Below are 14,516 nucleotides of genomic sequence, written 5' to 3'. Positions count from 1 at the left end.
ACCCCGGCCACAGCTGTTGTCCGGGAACAAGGGTACCCACCCCCAGAGTTTCCTGGCTCAGGGTATTCTCACGTACCATTCCCAACGGCACAACAATACCTGAGAGACAACGACGACCTTGCCAGTCTCTGCGTCCACTGCCCGCACGACCCCCAACACAGAGCCGTTGCCAACTGTGAGGCCACGCACCATTCCGGCCCCACTCACGGCCGCCACGCTCTCGTTGCTGATGGAGAAGAGGATGTTGGACTGAGGCTGGGGGCCGCCCTCTGACGTGATCTGAAGGGAAGGACCGGGGGCACCGTGAGCACCTGGCCAGCTCTGCCTCAGCAAGGAGAGCCTGCTGTCTCAGCTATCTCCATGGGGCCAGGACACAGACCCACGGGGTGGCAGGTCTGGAACCAGGGCGGCAGGCGGCAGCCATGCAGGGACCAGACTGTGGTGGGAGTGGAGAGCCTCTGACCTCTTGGTTCTTTTTTTTTTTCTTGGCCAGTCCTGGGTCTTGAACTCAGGGCCTGAGCACTGTCCCTGGCTTCTTCCCGCTCAAGGATAGCACTCTGCCACTTGAGCCACAGCGCCACCTCTGGCCGTTTTCTATATACGTGGTGCTGGGGAATTGAACCCAGGGCTTCACGTACACGAGGCAAGCACTCTTGCCACTAGGCCATATTCCCAGCCCAACCTCTTGGTTCTTACCTGCATCATGGCCCCAATAATCAGCGTCACCTTCCTGGGTATCAGTCTGAATGGGGGGAAGACCTGGGTGTGGAGAGAGAGAAGGGGGTGATGCCTGCCATGTACAATGTACAGCCCCTACTTCCTATGAGGTGCACGTGGGACTTGGTATCCCTCCTCTGAGGACTGACCAGTGGGTGTCACTAGGCAGGGCCGGTTGTGGGGGCCTGCATCCCCCCACTAGCTCACTTCCTGAGACGCTCTCGGGAGCGTTCTGCTGTTACAGCCCCTGGAATCATTTAACACATTCCCCCCCCCCGCCCCCCAGCTCGGTTCTCAGCCACGTGGTGAGCACTGCCTGGGGGCGTGTTAGGAATGCTCTAGGTGGGCTGCGGTTCGGGACCCGCCAAGTCCTCTGGAAGACGGCTGTGCATCCTCTTTTACTAAACTCTGAAGCCCTTCCGCTCAAGAAATACCTCTGATTTTCTACTGAAATAAAAAACCTTATAATAGTTTTCTGTATCAGCAGCCTCAAATAACTTGAGAAAATGGGGGGGGGGGCTCAAGGCTAGTTCCCACCTGCCAGGTGAGCAACAGGGGGTGGGGGGGCTGGGTGCGCACCTGCCGAGCTGAGCAGAGCCTCTGCACCCTGTCCTGCAGCCCTCACCAGAGCCGGCGCGGCCGGCGGGCACCAAGTGCCTGAGGTGAGTGGCACGAGAGTAGGCCAAGATGCTGTGCTATCTACAGGCGGAATGAGCTCCTTGCCTCAAGGAGGAGGAGGAAGCTCTTCCACCCTCCTCCAGCCGCGAGTGTGGACCCGTGAGGCCCCCGGCCCCTGCCCGGCAGGACTGTGGAAGGTGCCGGCTGCACCCAGTTTAGTGCTGCTGCTAAGAGACGTGTCATCCCAGGGCAGAGATTCCTGGCTCTAAGGACACGGGACAGCCCTGCACCACACAGATGGTGTGGGGCCTCAGAGCTCCCTTCACTCAGTGCTGCGCTTACCACCACGGTGCTACACAGGCCCCGGAACAGGCCCCCTGCCCTCCAACTGCTCCAGGGCTCGGAACCGATTGCTGAGAAATTCTGAACACATGCCAAACCTGCCCCGAGCTTCCACACGGCACTACTGTAAGAAGAGCTGCTGCCTGTCCCGTGTGACAAGGCACATCTTAGAGCCACACCCCAGAGCCTTAGGTCATTCTGCCAGTCTAACTGTGCTGCTCCACAGACCCCTGGGACCCGTGACCACTGCCTTATGACTAGAGGGCACAGGAAGGCACAGGTTAATGTGACCTTTCTACGGTAGCTTCCTGGGCTCCATCAAATTTCCCAACCAAACGCAATAAAAACACCCCCACCCCTTCCCACGCTGGAGCCGACCCCACATGGAACGCAAGGGCCAGTTTTACTTCAATTTGCTGTGGGGGGGAGCTGATGCGCTGTCCAGATTTGTCTGTCACACTAGCAGAGAGGCTGGTTTGGCCGATAGCCACACCGTGCACAAGGAACGTGGCAGTGTAGCTGTCGAGAGCTTCGTCCAGGGCCCTGAGATGGAGGGAAGAGCGAGGAGGTGGTGGAGAGGCCGGGGCAGGGGCCGCCCTGTCCTGAGATGCCCTCCTGACCCTGGGGCAACTCACACCAACGTGACGATCTGGGAGGCTGCTCGGAGTTTCAGGTCCATGAAGCTGAAGTACTTGGCCAGGAAAGGCTTCTTGTCGAAGCCCAGCACGCGGACATAGGCCTTGACTGCCTTCCCGATCTCCACCTGTGTCACAGGGCAGAGACAGAGCGGCCTTTGATTGGACAACTCTTCCGCCTATGGCCCACGGCTTTCGTAGACGGAATGAACGACCTCCGACCCAGGGACCCAGGACCTGGGGATGAATAATCTCTGAACTCAGCTTATCAACAATGAAAACTACACACAAAGTGGCTCAGGGATGCTGAGACCATAAAGTCTACTTCCTGCTCCCAATGGGGTAACAATCTAATTAGGGAGACGAGAGACTGCTTAGAGCATCAGGCATACAAAAGAACCTCAATGGTCACTGATTGAACAGCTTACATCTGGTTGTACATAATGCACACAGTAAGAACTTTAGGGAAGGAAAGCCACACCAAAAAAAAAAATGCTTTGTGGAGAAACAAACAGGAATCTAGTCAGCAAATCAGCCAGGGGAAAAGGATTGTCTGAGGAATATTTGAGGCTAGGTAGAGAATATTAGTAATGCTTTTAAGAAACAGTCAAAATTGCTTCAGCATCCTCCCTTTAATCATCTACCTTTTTGTGCATTCAGGAAAACAGGAACCCAATACAACCCTCCGGAGGCCTAGCCTGTTTCCTCAGACCTGGGAGTCTAAAGATTCCTATTTATAAGAAAGAGAGACCTGGGTCTAGTCTCCATTTTCTAAAAAGCAGCTGGTCCTGGTGAGTTTCTCACTCACCACTGACACTTCACAGGACCCTGTGCTCTGGGGAGAAAATCCCCGGGCAGCAAGCAACCTATGTGACTAGTGGATGGAACTTCCATGCCAAGGCTGATTGAGTCAGCTTCCAGCAGGCTCTATTGCTGAGCTCTGCTGATGTCAACTGCGACGAGGAAATGTAACCCAGGACTACAAAGAAGAGCACACACGCTCCCAGTAACTCTGGAGGTGCCGGAGCACTGAAACCAGGAGGAAAAATGAAGGACACAGGAAAAACTGCCTCTGCAGCCTCCCTGTTTTTCCTGTTTTCTGCAATTCAGCAGAGAGAGGTCCACATCACTGACCTTGTCCACCACACGAACGTACAGCTCCTGGATGTCCGAGACGTAAACAACAGCCTTTGCCGGGGAGGGGAAGGCCAGGCACAAGTCGTGGATCATGATGGTAGACGAGCCGGGGAGCAGAGGGTGTACCTGTGTGGTGGAGACAGGCAGGGGCACTCAGCCGCGGGGTCGTGAGCAGCCCCCGGGAGAGAGACCGGGGGCCAGCACTTGGGAGGAATGGTCAAGAAGAGTCCTGACCCAAGCAGTGGTCTGCTCTCCTCTCATCCTGAGTCCCGCTTGCCACGGAGGATCTGGGGGTACAGTGTGGGTGCCAGAGTGGACCTCAGAAATCATCTCAACAGTGTGTGCTGCTCCGTGTGTGTGTGTGTGTGTGTGTGTGTGTGTGTGTGTGTGTGTGTGTGTGTGTGTGTGTGTGTGTGTACACACCTAGAGGCAGAGTGAGGATTCAAACCCAGGAAGCCCGTCCTGTTCTGTCTACCTGTGACTGCAGGCCTGGGGACAGAACAGCCCTCCATGAGGTCTCAAATGAGCTCCAAGTCAGGGCTGAGTGGAGACAGCCGCTTTCCAAAGGCAGTACTCACTTAGAAGCCCCCGTCTGAACTCAGCATCAGAGAACCTAGATCAGACCCGAGAGGTCATGCAAGTGTGTGCTCCTGGGGTCTGACTCACCTCCACCACCCCAGCTTTGCTTGAAGTAGTTAGTGGCCTCCTAAGATGTTCCGAGTGAATGAACAAACCCAAGCTTGGGTTTGCACGTCTTCCAGTTGCCAAAGATCCCGTTTTAAATCCCTTTTTTCTCTCCATGTTGCAACCAAGGCTTTGCTTTGCAAAGACTCTCCCCCTAACACCCTGCACCCCACTTGCCGCTCACGCTGCAGATGCCGGGCCCTCCCATGTCCAGTGCCTGTGGGTCAAGCACTTGTCACCACTTGTCATACCGCTTGGGTGTGCCACGGCTGGGAGCAGGCTGAACCCGAAAACTGGGCCACGCTGCCAACTGCCAGCATGACTACGGCGGAGGACGCAGCCATGGGGGAGGCGGGCCTGAGTACCTCATACGAGGGCCTGGAGATTGTCAAAGCTTCCGGGGTGGGAGTCACACACTGCAAAGTGCCGGGGATCCAGCCAGCCAGCACTAGCTCCGGGTGGGGGAGTGGGTTCTGGGAGCCACCAGCTACCCGGTTTTCCTGAGGGCGATTAGCCCACTGCCGGCCAGGCTGCAGGGAGAGCCAGAGCTTTCTCTGAGGCCCCGCCCTGGAGCCTGGATCTGCTCGTGCAGAAGCAACTGCTGGGAGCAGCGGGCCCGGCCTTCCATCACTCAGGGAGATTACATGGAGCCTCCACTCGCAGGCTGCAGGAAGAGTGGGTTTGCTTCTTCTTCTTTTTTTTTTTTTGCCAGTCCCAGGCCTTGAACTCGGGGCCTGAGCACTGTCCCTGGCTTCTTTTTGTTCAAGGCTAGCGCTCTGCCACTTGAGCCACCGTGCCACTTCTGGCTTTTTCTGTATATGTGGTGCTATCGAACCCAGGGCTTCATGTCTACGAGGCGAGCACTCCTGCCACTAGGCCATATCCCCAGCCCCTCTTCATTTTGTTTTTTTAGGCTCTTCTTCAAAAGGATCATTTCGTACATTTTAAACAAAGACAGGATGGAGGCCGGGGGAGGGGTGGGGTGGGGGAATAAACTCCTCTGCTGTTTTCCCAGAGGACGGAGGTCCAAGACCTCCTCGGGGTGACAGAGGTCTGGCTGCCCTCTGGGGAGAGCCTGCCCCACTCCTCAGCTTGTGTCACCCACAGCCATCCCTTAACGAAGGGCTATGAGGCCGCGCGCTAATGGCCACATGGCGACCTGCAACCAGACCCTAGGAGTCTGCGTGGGGATCACACGGCCCTGCTTCTCCAGGTACTGGGGACCCACGTGCTTCTTAAGTGACATTCAGAGAATGCTTATGAGAGGCAGGAAGGGGGGTGACCATGCCTAAAGAAATTCTCATGTCTGAGTGTTGGAAGTGCCACTGAGAATGTCAGCAAATACTGCGCCCAGGGGAGCATCCTGTCAATGTGGAGACAGCGAATGCATTACCGCTCATTAAGAAACCGTGACGCCAGGCCCTGAGGTTCTGTTGGCTTCATCTCAGCTCCCCTCCCGGGCCCTCATCACACTTCAGAACGGTCTCCTGACAGGTGTTATGTAGACACACCACCTGTGGACTGACATTTGTGGACGTGGGCGGAGCCGTCGGCTTCTTTCCTCCAGGGGGCAGGTCACGTGGTGGGCCGGGCCTCCCGCACAGATGGTCAGGACCCGTGCCCCTAACGGCTCACCCTGCAGCCTGCAGGAGCCTGCATCAGCTCACACACAAAGCAGGTCTTGGCCGGGGTGCTGGATGCGCCTCTGTATGCCCCAACCAGCCCTGTGGGCTCCCTAAGGGGGAGGGTGGAGCGGTGCCCCACTGTCTGCAGACCGGTCCCACGGGAAAAGGAGACCACCCAACGGCCGGCTCCTGCCTGCCTCCCTCTATATACCCTGCAGATGAGCACGGGCCACACGGAGGAGGAGGCACCACAGTGGCGCACCAGAGCACAGCCTTCACGTCCTGAGGCCTCGTCACCCCTGGACCCATGACAGGCATGCCCAGCACACAGTCCGCCCCTTTCCTCTGTTCTGATAATGCTGGAGCTCTGATTCTGAAATGTGGGGAATTGCTGAGAAAAAATAAACAGTAAGTTTAAATCAGGTAAACAGTCCTTTGTGCACGCCAGTGGGAAATGAAAGAAAGGCCTCTTGTGGAGGGTTCTGGGGGCCCCGGAAGCGGCACGCATCACGGGCCCGCGGAGCCTGAGGTGCATTGTGTGGGCACAGAAGCCCCGCCGGAGCCCGTTGTGCACACTGCGCCGCGCCTCCAGGAGCCATTCTTGTGTCCCGAATGTCTATCAGTCGGGAAGAATAAAGCATTTTCTAGGAGCTGCGAGGAGAATGGCTGTGGGCTTTCTTGTCTCTGTGATTAAGGGAAATGAGAATGCTGCTAATTAGCAGCTGTAAAATGCCAAAAAAAAAAAAAAGTGTAAATGTGTCCTTCAGAAACAGTGCTGAGAAGGAAGCTGTCAGCACCCGCCACAGATATCAGCTCTCAGTGAAGCTTCCTGAGAGGCCCGGGCTGTGAGCACTGCAGGTCAGGGGCGCAAAGCCAGTGAGACCCTTATCTTGCCAAATGAGTGAGGCACAGCGGCATGGGCCTATGCACGCAGGAGGACCAGAGTATCCAGGCAAACGCAGGAGACTTGATCAAAACATAACTAAAGCGCTAGAAAACTGGGGCATGGCTCAAGCAGCACAGTACTTGTCCAGTACGCTCAAGGCCCCGAGTTCAAACTCCACTACAGGAAGGGAACAAAAAGGCAAGAAAAACATGTGGTAAGCCAGGCGGCAGCAGCTCCTACTGAAATCCCAGTTCCTCAGGAGGCTGAGATCCAAGGATGGTGGTTCAAAGGCAGCCCAGGCAGGAAAGTCCATGAGACTCTAATCTCCAATGAACCAGTAAAAGGCTGGAAGTGGAACTGGAGTAGCCTTGAGTGAAAGAGCTAAGGGACAGCATCCAGGCCCTCAGTTCAAGCCCTAGCACTGGCACAAGAAAAGAAAACCACAAGGTAAAAGTTCTTCCTGCGGGTTATGAGACGGAGAAAAACCTGGACCCGATTTCCCTTCAGAGTGGTGATGGTCTCTGGCACAAGCCCAAGAGGTAGGAACAACGGCTGGACCATTATGCTTTTCTTTTCATAAAGGGAATAAAGATGCTTGGGGACCAGGCATGGTGGCACACACCTATAGTCCCAGCTGTCAGGAGGCCGAGGCAGGAGGACCACTGAAGCCTGGGAGTTCAAGATCAGCCAGGACCACACAGGCAGAGGGGCTCTTCCTGTGCCTGCAGGCTGCCGGCCTACTATCTCCACATACACTGGCTCGGGGCTGAGGAAGGTTCCCCTGCTCAGCTGCACAGGGCGGGCCGCCAGGCCGCTCCCGGTGTCCCATGCACAATGCGCAGGGGGAAGCGTCCTCTCCACAGGACGGCAGACGACGAGCTGGGATGGGCGGGCTCTGGAGCAGATGTCTGCTTTCCCTTGGGAAGTCAGCTCTTTCCTCGCGCGGCACGCTGCGCACAGCCTGTGTCAGCAGAGGCCTCTGGGCCGGCGCGGTCATGTGAGGTGTACAGCTCAGCGCTCAGGGGACGGGGGTCGAAGTCATAAATCATATACAGCTGCACGCGGTTCTAAGCGTGTGCAGTGAGTGAAGCCATACTTCATGGGGTAAACCGAGAAGGACTTTAGGAATAGCTGAAACAAGATCCCCAGCCGCCCCCCGCCACCGGAAGCAGAGACTCCACCCTACACTAGGGTGCCCTAGGTCAGGTCTCAGGGCTCCCTCAGCCCAGCTCCATGGGGACTCCCTGGGAGTGAGGGAGAATGCAGCTGGCGAGCACCCCCGCCCGGTGCGCCATGGAGAGGGAGCCTCTTCCACCAGCTGGCCTGCACGCACCACAGGGGCTACCTCGGGAGTGGAGCCTGGGAGAACACTAGGACCACACTTCTCTCTCCCTAGCTCCAGACAGACGTCCCAGGAACATGGGGCTGCGGGCCCCAGACACCAAGTGGAGCAGAGGCTCCTGAGAGCAGGAGTCACTACAGAGAGGTGTCCTGTGCCCCCGCCCCCAGCGCCATCACTCCCCCCAGGGGGAAAAGCAGCCAAAATACAGACAGTGCTGCAACACAGGAAGTACCAACTCCTTCATCTACACACAGGGCAGCAGTTCAGAGCCAGTGAGGAAAAGGGCAGAGCCATGGGAAATGGGCTAAACTGGAGGCGACAACTTGTCTGAGAGAAATGGGAGGGAGGGATGGAAGGAGCCACTTAGGTGTCAGAACAAACCTCCACCATCTTCCTGAGAACTGCTCCTTCTAAGGACCCTGACTGTGATCGATGATTTAGAGGAGGAATCTGTACTGAAGACAACAGAGCTGTCAGCCCCCATAGTGGAGAGTAATGGCGGATCAGGAAAAGGCACGGCTAAACAAGGCCTGTGGAAGCCACTGTAATCCCAGAGTGACTGTGGGCAGTATCAGATACTTCACAGTATGCCTGAGTGTGTGAAGGGAGGCAGAGGGAGGGAGGGAATAGAAGAGAGGACTGAAGAAAAGGTATTCCTAAATTGAATAGTAGGACAATAGAAAGGAAAAATTCACTGGTTAGGAGGCAAGAGCTAAAGAGTGAATTCAAACTGGCAACTGGAAGAAATTATGCAATTTAAGAAGAGAGGACAGCAAACAGAGCCACAGAGACATTTAGGCACCACCAAGTAAGCCATCCATGCCTAACGGGAGGAGGAGGCAGAAAGGAGAGAAAATATATCCAGAGCAATAATGGCTTGAAACTTCCCACATTCGTTAGAGAACATTAATCTGTTACCCTCAGGAAGCTCCACAAAATCCAAGTACCACAGACACAGATCTGCAAACAGAAAGGCCGTAGTTTACTGTGGCGTGGAGACGGCCCGTGGAGGGACACAGACAGACAGAGACCAGCCTGTGGGCCCGTGAGTTTGCCACAGAGAAATGAGGAAAGAGGATGGAGTGGAGGAACTCTCCTGATCTCAAATCCTACACACCTTCCTTAGAATGCTCCTTCCAAATGTTCCTGGATTTGGAGCAGGTCATGAAAACTACATCATGGCTTTAATAAATAATGGTTGAATTCAAAGAGGAGGAAATAAACCTCGAAACCAGGAAGAGAAAACGGTTCATCCCTGATAAGGGAACCCACTAAGATTAACGGCTAACTTCTCACCAGAGGAAATAAGGTCACATATTCTAAGTGTTCCAAAAAAAAACAAGAACAGAACCCATAAGCCAAGAATCTTTCGCCCAACAGTTACGCTTTGACACTGAAGGTAAAGTAAGATAAAAACTGGAAGGCTCTGCTGCTGACAGATTTGTCTTAAGAGAATGTCAGAGGAAGTGCTCCAAACTAACAGCCAGAGACGGAATTAAAGCCCACACAAAGGACACCTATAGAGGTAATTATGTAATTATAAAAAACAGTAGAGGGGCATGTTTCTTCCCTTCACTGGTTTTAAAAACAAAATGTGATCCAGGCACTAGTGACTGTCATCTATAATCCTAGCTACTCAGAAGGCTGAAGTCTGAGTTTGATGCCAGCCTGGGTAGGAAAGTCTGTACCTCCCACTGAGCACCAAAAAAGCTGGAAGTGAAGGTGTGGCTCAAGTGGCAGAGTGCTAGCCTTGAGAAGAAATGCTCACGGACAGTGCTCAGGCTCTGAGGACAAGCCCCAGGATCAGCACAACAAACAAACAAAACACCTAAAGTGAACAAAACGACCAAGTTTATATTGTATTTTGGGACCTGGAGCCTTTGGCAGTATATGGTACCTTCCAGTAATGGCACGAAGGGGCTGTGTGAGAGTAAATCATAATGGGTAGGGGGATGGCTCCAGACCACAACTCAAATGAGGGCCACAGACACGAAGAGGCCATCAGTGACCTCAAGTGAGGGCCACAGACACGAAGAGGCCATCAGTGACCTCAGATGAGGGCCACAGACACGAAGAGGCCATCAGTGACCTCAGATGAGGGCCACAGACACGAAGAGGCCATCAGTGACCTCAGATGAGGGCCACAGACACGAAGAGGCCATCAGTGACCTCAGATGAGGGCCACAGACACGAAGAGGCCATCAGTGACCTCATGCATGGCTCAGGGGCAGAGCGCCTGCCTAGCAAACACCATGCCCTGAGTCCAAACCCCAGTGCCGCCAAAATGTAGCCCCTAGTTCACAAAGACGTAGAAACCAAACCACATCCTCCTAACAGAACTTAAACTCAGAAAAATCTGAGGCGAATGAAATGGAAGATATGCATAGCAACATTTATGGGACAAAATAAAGTTGAGTCTAAGAGGAAATGAGTAAACATGCCCTTAGAGAAAATAAAACGAACCCTTTATCTCACCTTAAGAAACTGGAATCGAAGTAAACTTAAGAAATGATTAATAATGACCAGAATGAAAATTAACAGAGACAAGAAAAACAACAGAAAATACTAATGAAGCCAAGACGTTGATTCTTGGTGCAGTAACCCAAGTGACAAGCCTTCAGTTATTGTGACCCAGTGAAGAAGAGAATTGGTGCAATTACTGGAACAAGCAAGGATGCAGGAGATGACTAACGAATGAGCAACAGTACTAAGGGCTACTGGAAAACGCCGGGGACAACCGAATGCCAGTCGTTGCAGCTCGGGCACGGGCTGCTCCCCAGAGGCTTGTGTGTGGTGGCACTAGCTTGTGGTCCCCAGCTTGCATGTTGGAGTAGGCCTGGGCCGGGGAGGGGGATGTGCCCCTCCTCTCTTGGAGGATCTCTCCACCACCATGCACTGGTGCTGACACTGTCACGCCACAGGCCCGAACCACTGGCCAAGCGACTACAGAATGAATTTTTGAAACCATGAGCCAGCAACCGTGGACTGAATTTCTGAAGCTGTGAGCCAAGGTAAATCTTCCCTTCTTTTGTTTATCTCAGATGCTATGTCACAGTAACAGAGAGCTGACATTTCAATACATCCGCGAGGATAGGTAAAATGGATAAAGTCCTAACAACCAAAAATTAATAAATAAATACAATAAATCATCTGAATACACCATAACAAGTTGAAGAAACTGAATTAGCAATTTTAAAAACCCTCCATGGGAGCTGGGAATATGGCCTAGTGGTAAAGTGCTCACCTCGTATACATGAAGCCCTGGGTTCGATTTCCCAGCACCACATATATAGAAAAAGCTGGAAGTAGCGCTGTGGCTCAAGTGGCAGAGTGCTATCCTTGAGCAAAAGAAGCTGGGGACAGTGCTCAGGCCCTGAGTTCAAGACCCAGGACTGGCAAAAAAAAAAAAATCCTGCAGCAAAATACTTGGAACTTAATTCAGTGACATACAAAAGGAATGTAAGATAGGTTTCGTATCTGAAATTCCATTAATGTAATATATTGTATCAACAACAACAAAAAAAACCCACTTGACCTAGATTCAAGAGTCCCAGAGGGGGAAAATGGATAAAATCTAAGACCTCTTCATGACAAAATTCTGTAAAACCCTATCACAAACAAAAACCAGCCAAATTCAGTGCAAGAGGTTTGGTTCAAAAGGTAGAGCATCGGTCCAGAAAGTGTGAGGCCCTGAGTTCAAAACCCATGTGCTACAAAAACAAAGTAAAACAACAATAACAACAAAAGAAACCCTTACATACAATGTTCATAGCAGCCACTATTCAGAGTACTCAAAAGCAGAAAATACATAGATACCCATTGGCAAATGCATTCAATGGACTAATTAGTCATAAAAAGAATAAACAAGGTGGGTACCAGTGGTTCACACCTGTAATCCTAGCTACTCTGGAGGCTGAGATCTGAGGATCTCAGTTCAAAGCCAGCCCTGACAGGAAAGTCCATGAGACTCTTATCTCCAGTTAAGCACCAAAAAGCCAGAAGTAGAACTGTGGCTCAGTAGTAGAGCACTAACCTAGAACCCAAAAGCTCAGGGACAGAGCACAGGTGTGAGTTCAAGCCCCAGGACTAGCACAAAGAAAAAGAAATTAACGTTTGGTACATGTTACAACATGGATAAACTTTGAAAACATTCTGAGTGAAGAAAAAAAGCCGGTCACAAAACACCACACCGTGTGGAATTCCACTTACATGACATGCCTTGCTGGTGCTGTTTGACGCCCTGACCGTAAGGCGACCACCCTCACAACAAAGGGGAAGTCAGAGCACCCAAAGCCAGCAACCCCATGGGAGTTACTGACTCTGCTGGACGGGGGCTGGATGGGACACCTGCAATTGTAACTTGTGGGACTCGTTTCACACATTCCCTCCAATGAAGATTCAGTTTTCATGGCTGCTTGATAACCAATGTGCAGATATGCTGACACTTAGGGTACTGTCTTTTGTTTTTGCTTTTTTTTAGTCTGTGCTTTATTAATATCAAAAAAACTTTACCATAACCCAAATTCTGTACAAGAAGAGAACGGCACACTAAGAATGGCGGCGGGTGTGGTGGCACACCCCTGGGGTCCCAGCCACCCAGGAGATGGAGGTGGGAGAATTGTGATTCAAGGCCACTAGGGAAAGAGGTAACACAGAACCCCATCTGGAAGGCAAACTAAAAGAAAGACAACAACAAAACAAACAAACAAAGAACCCAACCATCTCAGACAGTGGCTCCTGTGGGAGAACAATTGCATAACAAGTGTGAGGCCCTGAGTGCAATCTCCAGTATTGGAAAAAGGGAAAAAGAATGCCTAAAAATGACTGCATAAATAATCTACAGCCTACATTGCAATATGGAAAAAGAAAGCTCGGGATACAATTTTAAAAAATCAACATGCTAGATTTTTCCATTGGCATAACTAAGTCTTTATCAGTATGAGTAGGAAAGGGCCAAGAAGCAGGGAGCTAGGTCTGGTGGCCCATGCCTGTAATCCTAGCTGCTCAGGAGTCAGAGATCTGAGGGTTGTGGTTTGAAGCCAGCCTGGGCAAGAAAGTCCTTAGGACTCTTATCTCTAATTCATCACCAAAAAGTCAGAAGTGGAGCTATGGCCCAAGTAGTAGAGTGCCAACCTTGAATGAAAAGCTAAGCAAGAGTGCAAGGCTCTGAGTTCAAGCCCCATACCAGCACACACACACACACACAAAAAGAACTATGAAAAGCATATATATATATATAATATACTATATATAATCTATGCCTCATCTCTATGTAGATAGATATATAGGTAGACAGGCAGGTAGATACACACGCGAGTGTCTTTATGGTTGCTATCGTGCTGCTTATGGGATAAAATTTCAATCTTAATTAAAAGATTGGTTGAAAGGAAGCCATTAGGTAATCAACAGTGTGGATAACTGGGTATGTAGAGCAGGAACCAGAGGTGGCACTGTGGCACTCAGGTTTCATAGTGAGACAACCTAGCCAACTGGGTTAAGTGTGAGCTTCTGAAAGACCCAGTCCTGGGCGGAGAGTGAGAGCCCACGGGGAGGCAGGTGGCCCGAGCTCACCATGGCGATGCCTTGGGACTCTTGGTAGGCCACCCTGAGCACATCCGCCCTGCTGGTGTTGAGGAAGAAGTAGCCAGAGCCTTCTGTGATGCGCAGTTCCGCCTGCAGGGGGGAGGTGTGGGAGAGGGTCGGGCAGGTGCTGGAGGCAAGGGGACCCTGCGGGGTCTCTTGCAGGCAGGGCAGGGCTGTACCTGAACTCCAGGGTGGTTGTAGATGGTCACTTTCTCCGGACTCACCCTCACATCCTCCACCAGGATGAGTTCTATGGATGCCGACACGGGCATGGGCGGCTCGTGCTGAAGGGGCAGGGCCAACACCATCAGAGCCCGGAGGCCAGGGCCAGCACCTGGCCACCTCTCGGGAAGAGCAGGGCCAGATGCCCCAGGTCCTGGACTCACTCTGGGCCACTCATTATGTCTATGCCATAAGTCCCCATGAACCCCATGGAATGGCCTCGTGCCCTGAAAGCACCCCTTGGTGATTCTATCCCCCACCAGAGCAGGTGCTGGTCAATGCTCCCGCTTAGTTACTCCAGCTGCTATCACGCACTCCTGACCCTCAGAGCTCATGACCTTCAGAGCCAATGGCCAGGTGCTGTGCATGCAGCACTCCCCACCCTGGAGGGGGACAGGGGCAAACAGCAAAGCCACCGGCCAGCTAGGGGGCACGGGCAAGGGCGTGGAAGGTAAGGACAGCTGCCAGTACCCATGCAGCACGTGGCACTGGAGAGAGGAGTGCTGGTATGACCGAGGTGCCGCTGCCCATAGAGTGACACGCCACACAACAGTGTGTCAGTGAGGGACTGCATGCGTGACTGGGGCCCCTAGGCCGGCAGCACCCAGTGTCTTGGCTGGTGGGTGCACACTACGGGGTACACAGACAGACATATGCCTCATGTGTCTCTGCGAAGAGTGCCACAGGGCTACATACGAGCGCCTGTTCTGTGCCGGGGGCCTCCG

The 14,516-nt window shown here is 52.8% G+C and overlaps 1 protein-coding gene across 1 annotated transcript in view; it reads right to left on the bottom strand.

Moving 5' to 3' along the window:
• Positions 1–14,516, bottom strand: part of Nup210 (nucleoporin 210) — a 79,685-nt gene that overhangs the window by 22,917 nt on the left and 42,252 nt on the right. Inside the window, exons 19-25 of the mRNA XM_048356336.1 lie at positions 13,749–13,853; positions 13,558–13,659; positions 3,447–3,575; positions 2,313–2,440; positions 2,085–2,220; positions 697–759; positions 100–279 (exon numbers count right to left, since the gene is read on the bottom strand). Of these exons, the coding sequence (XP_048212293.1) occupies positions 100–279; positions 697–759; positions 2,085–2,220; positions 2,313–2,440; positions 3,447–3,575; positions 13,558–13,659; positions 13,749–13,853 (843 nt within the window). The remainder of the gene's footprint in view (positions 1–99; positions 280–696; positions 760–2,084; positions 2,221–2,312; positions 2,441–3,446; positions 3,576–13,557; positions 13,660–13,748; positions 13,854–14,516) is intronic.

The sequence above is a fragment of the Perognathus longimembris genome, chromosome 10, assembly GCF_023159225.1.
Source record: "Perognathus longimembris pacificus isolate PPM17 chromosome 10, ASM2315922v1, whole genome shotgun sequence".
NCBI lineage: Eukaryota > Metazoa > Chordata > Mammalia > Rodentia > Heteromyidae > Perognathus > Perognathus longimembris.
The sequence above is the reverse complement of the archived record's forward strand: the minus strand, read 5'-3'. Positions and strand labels throughout refer to the sequence as shown.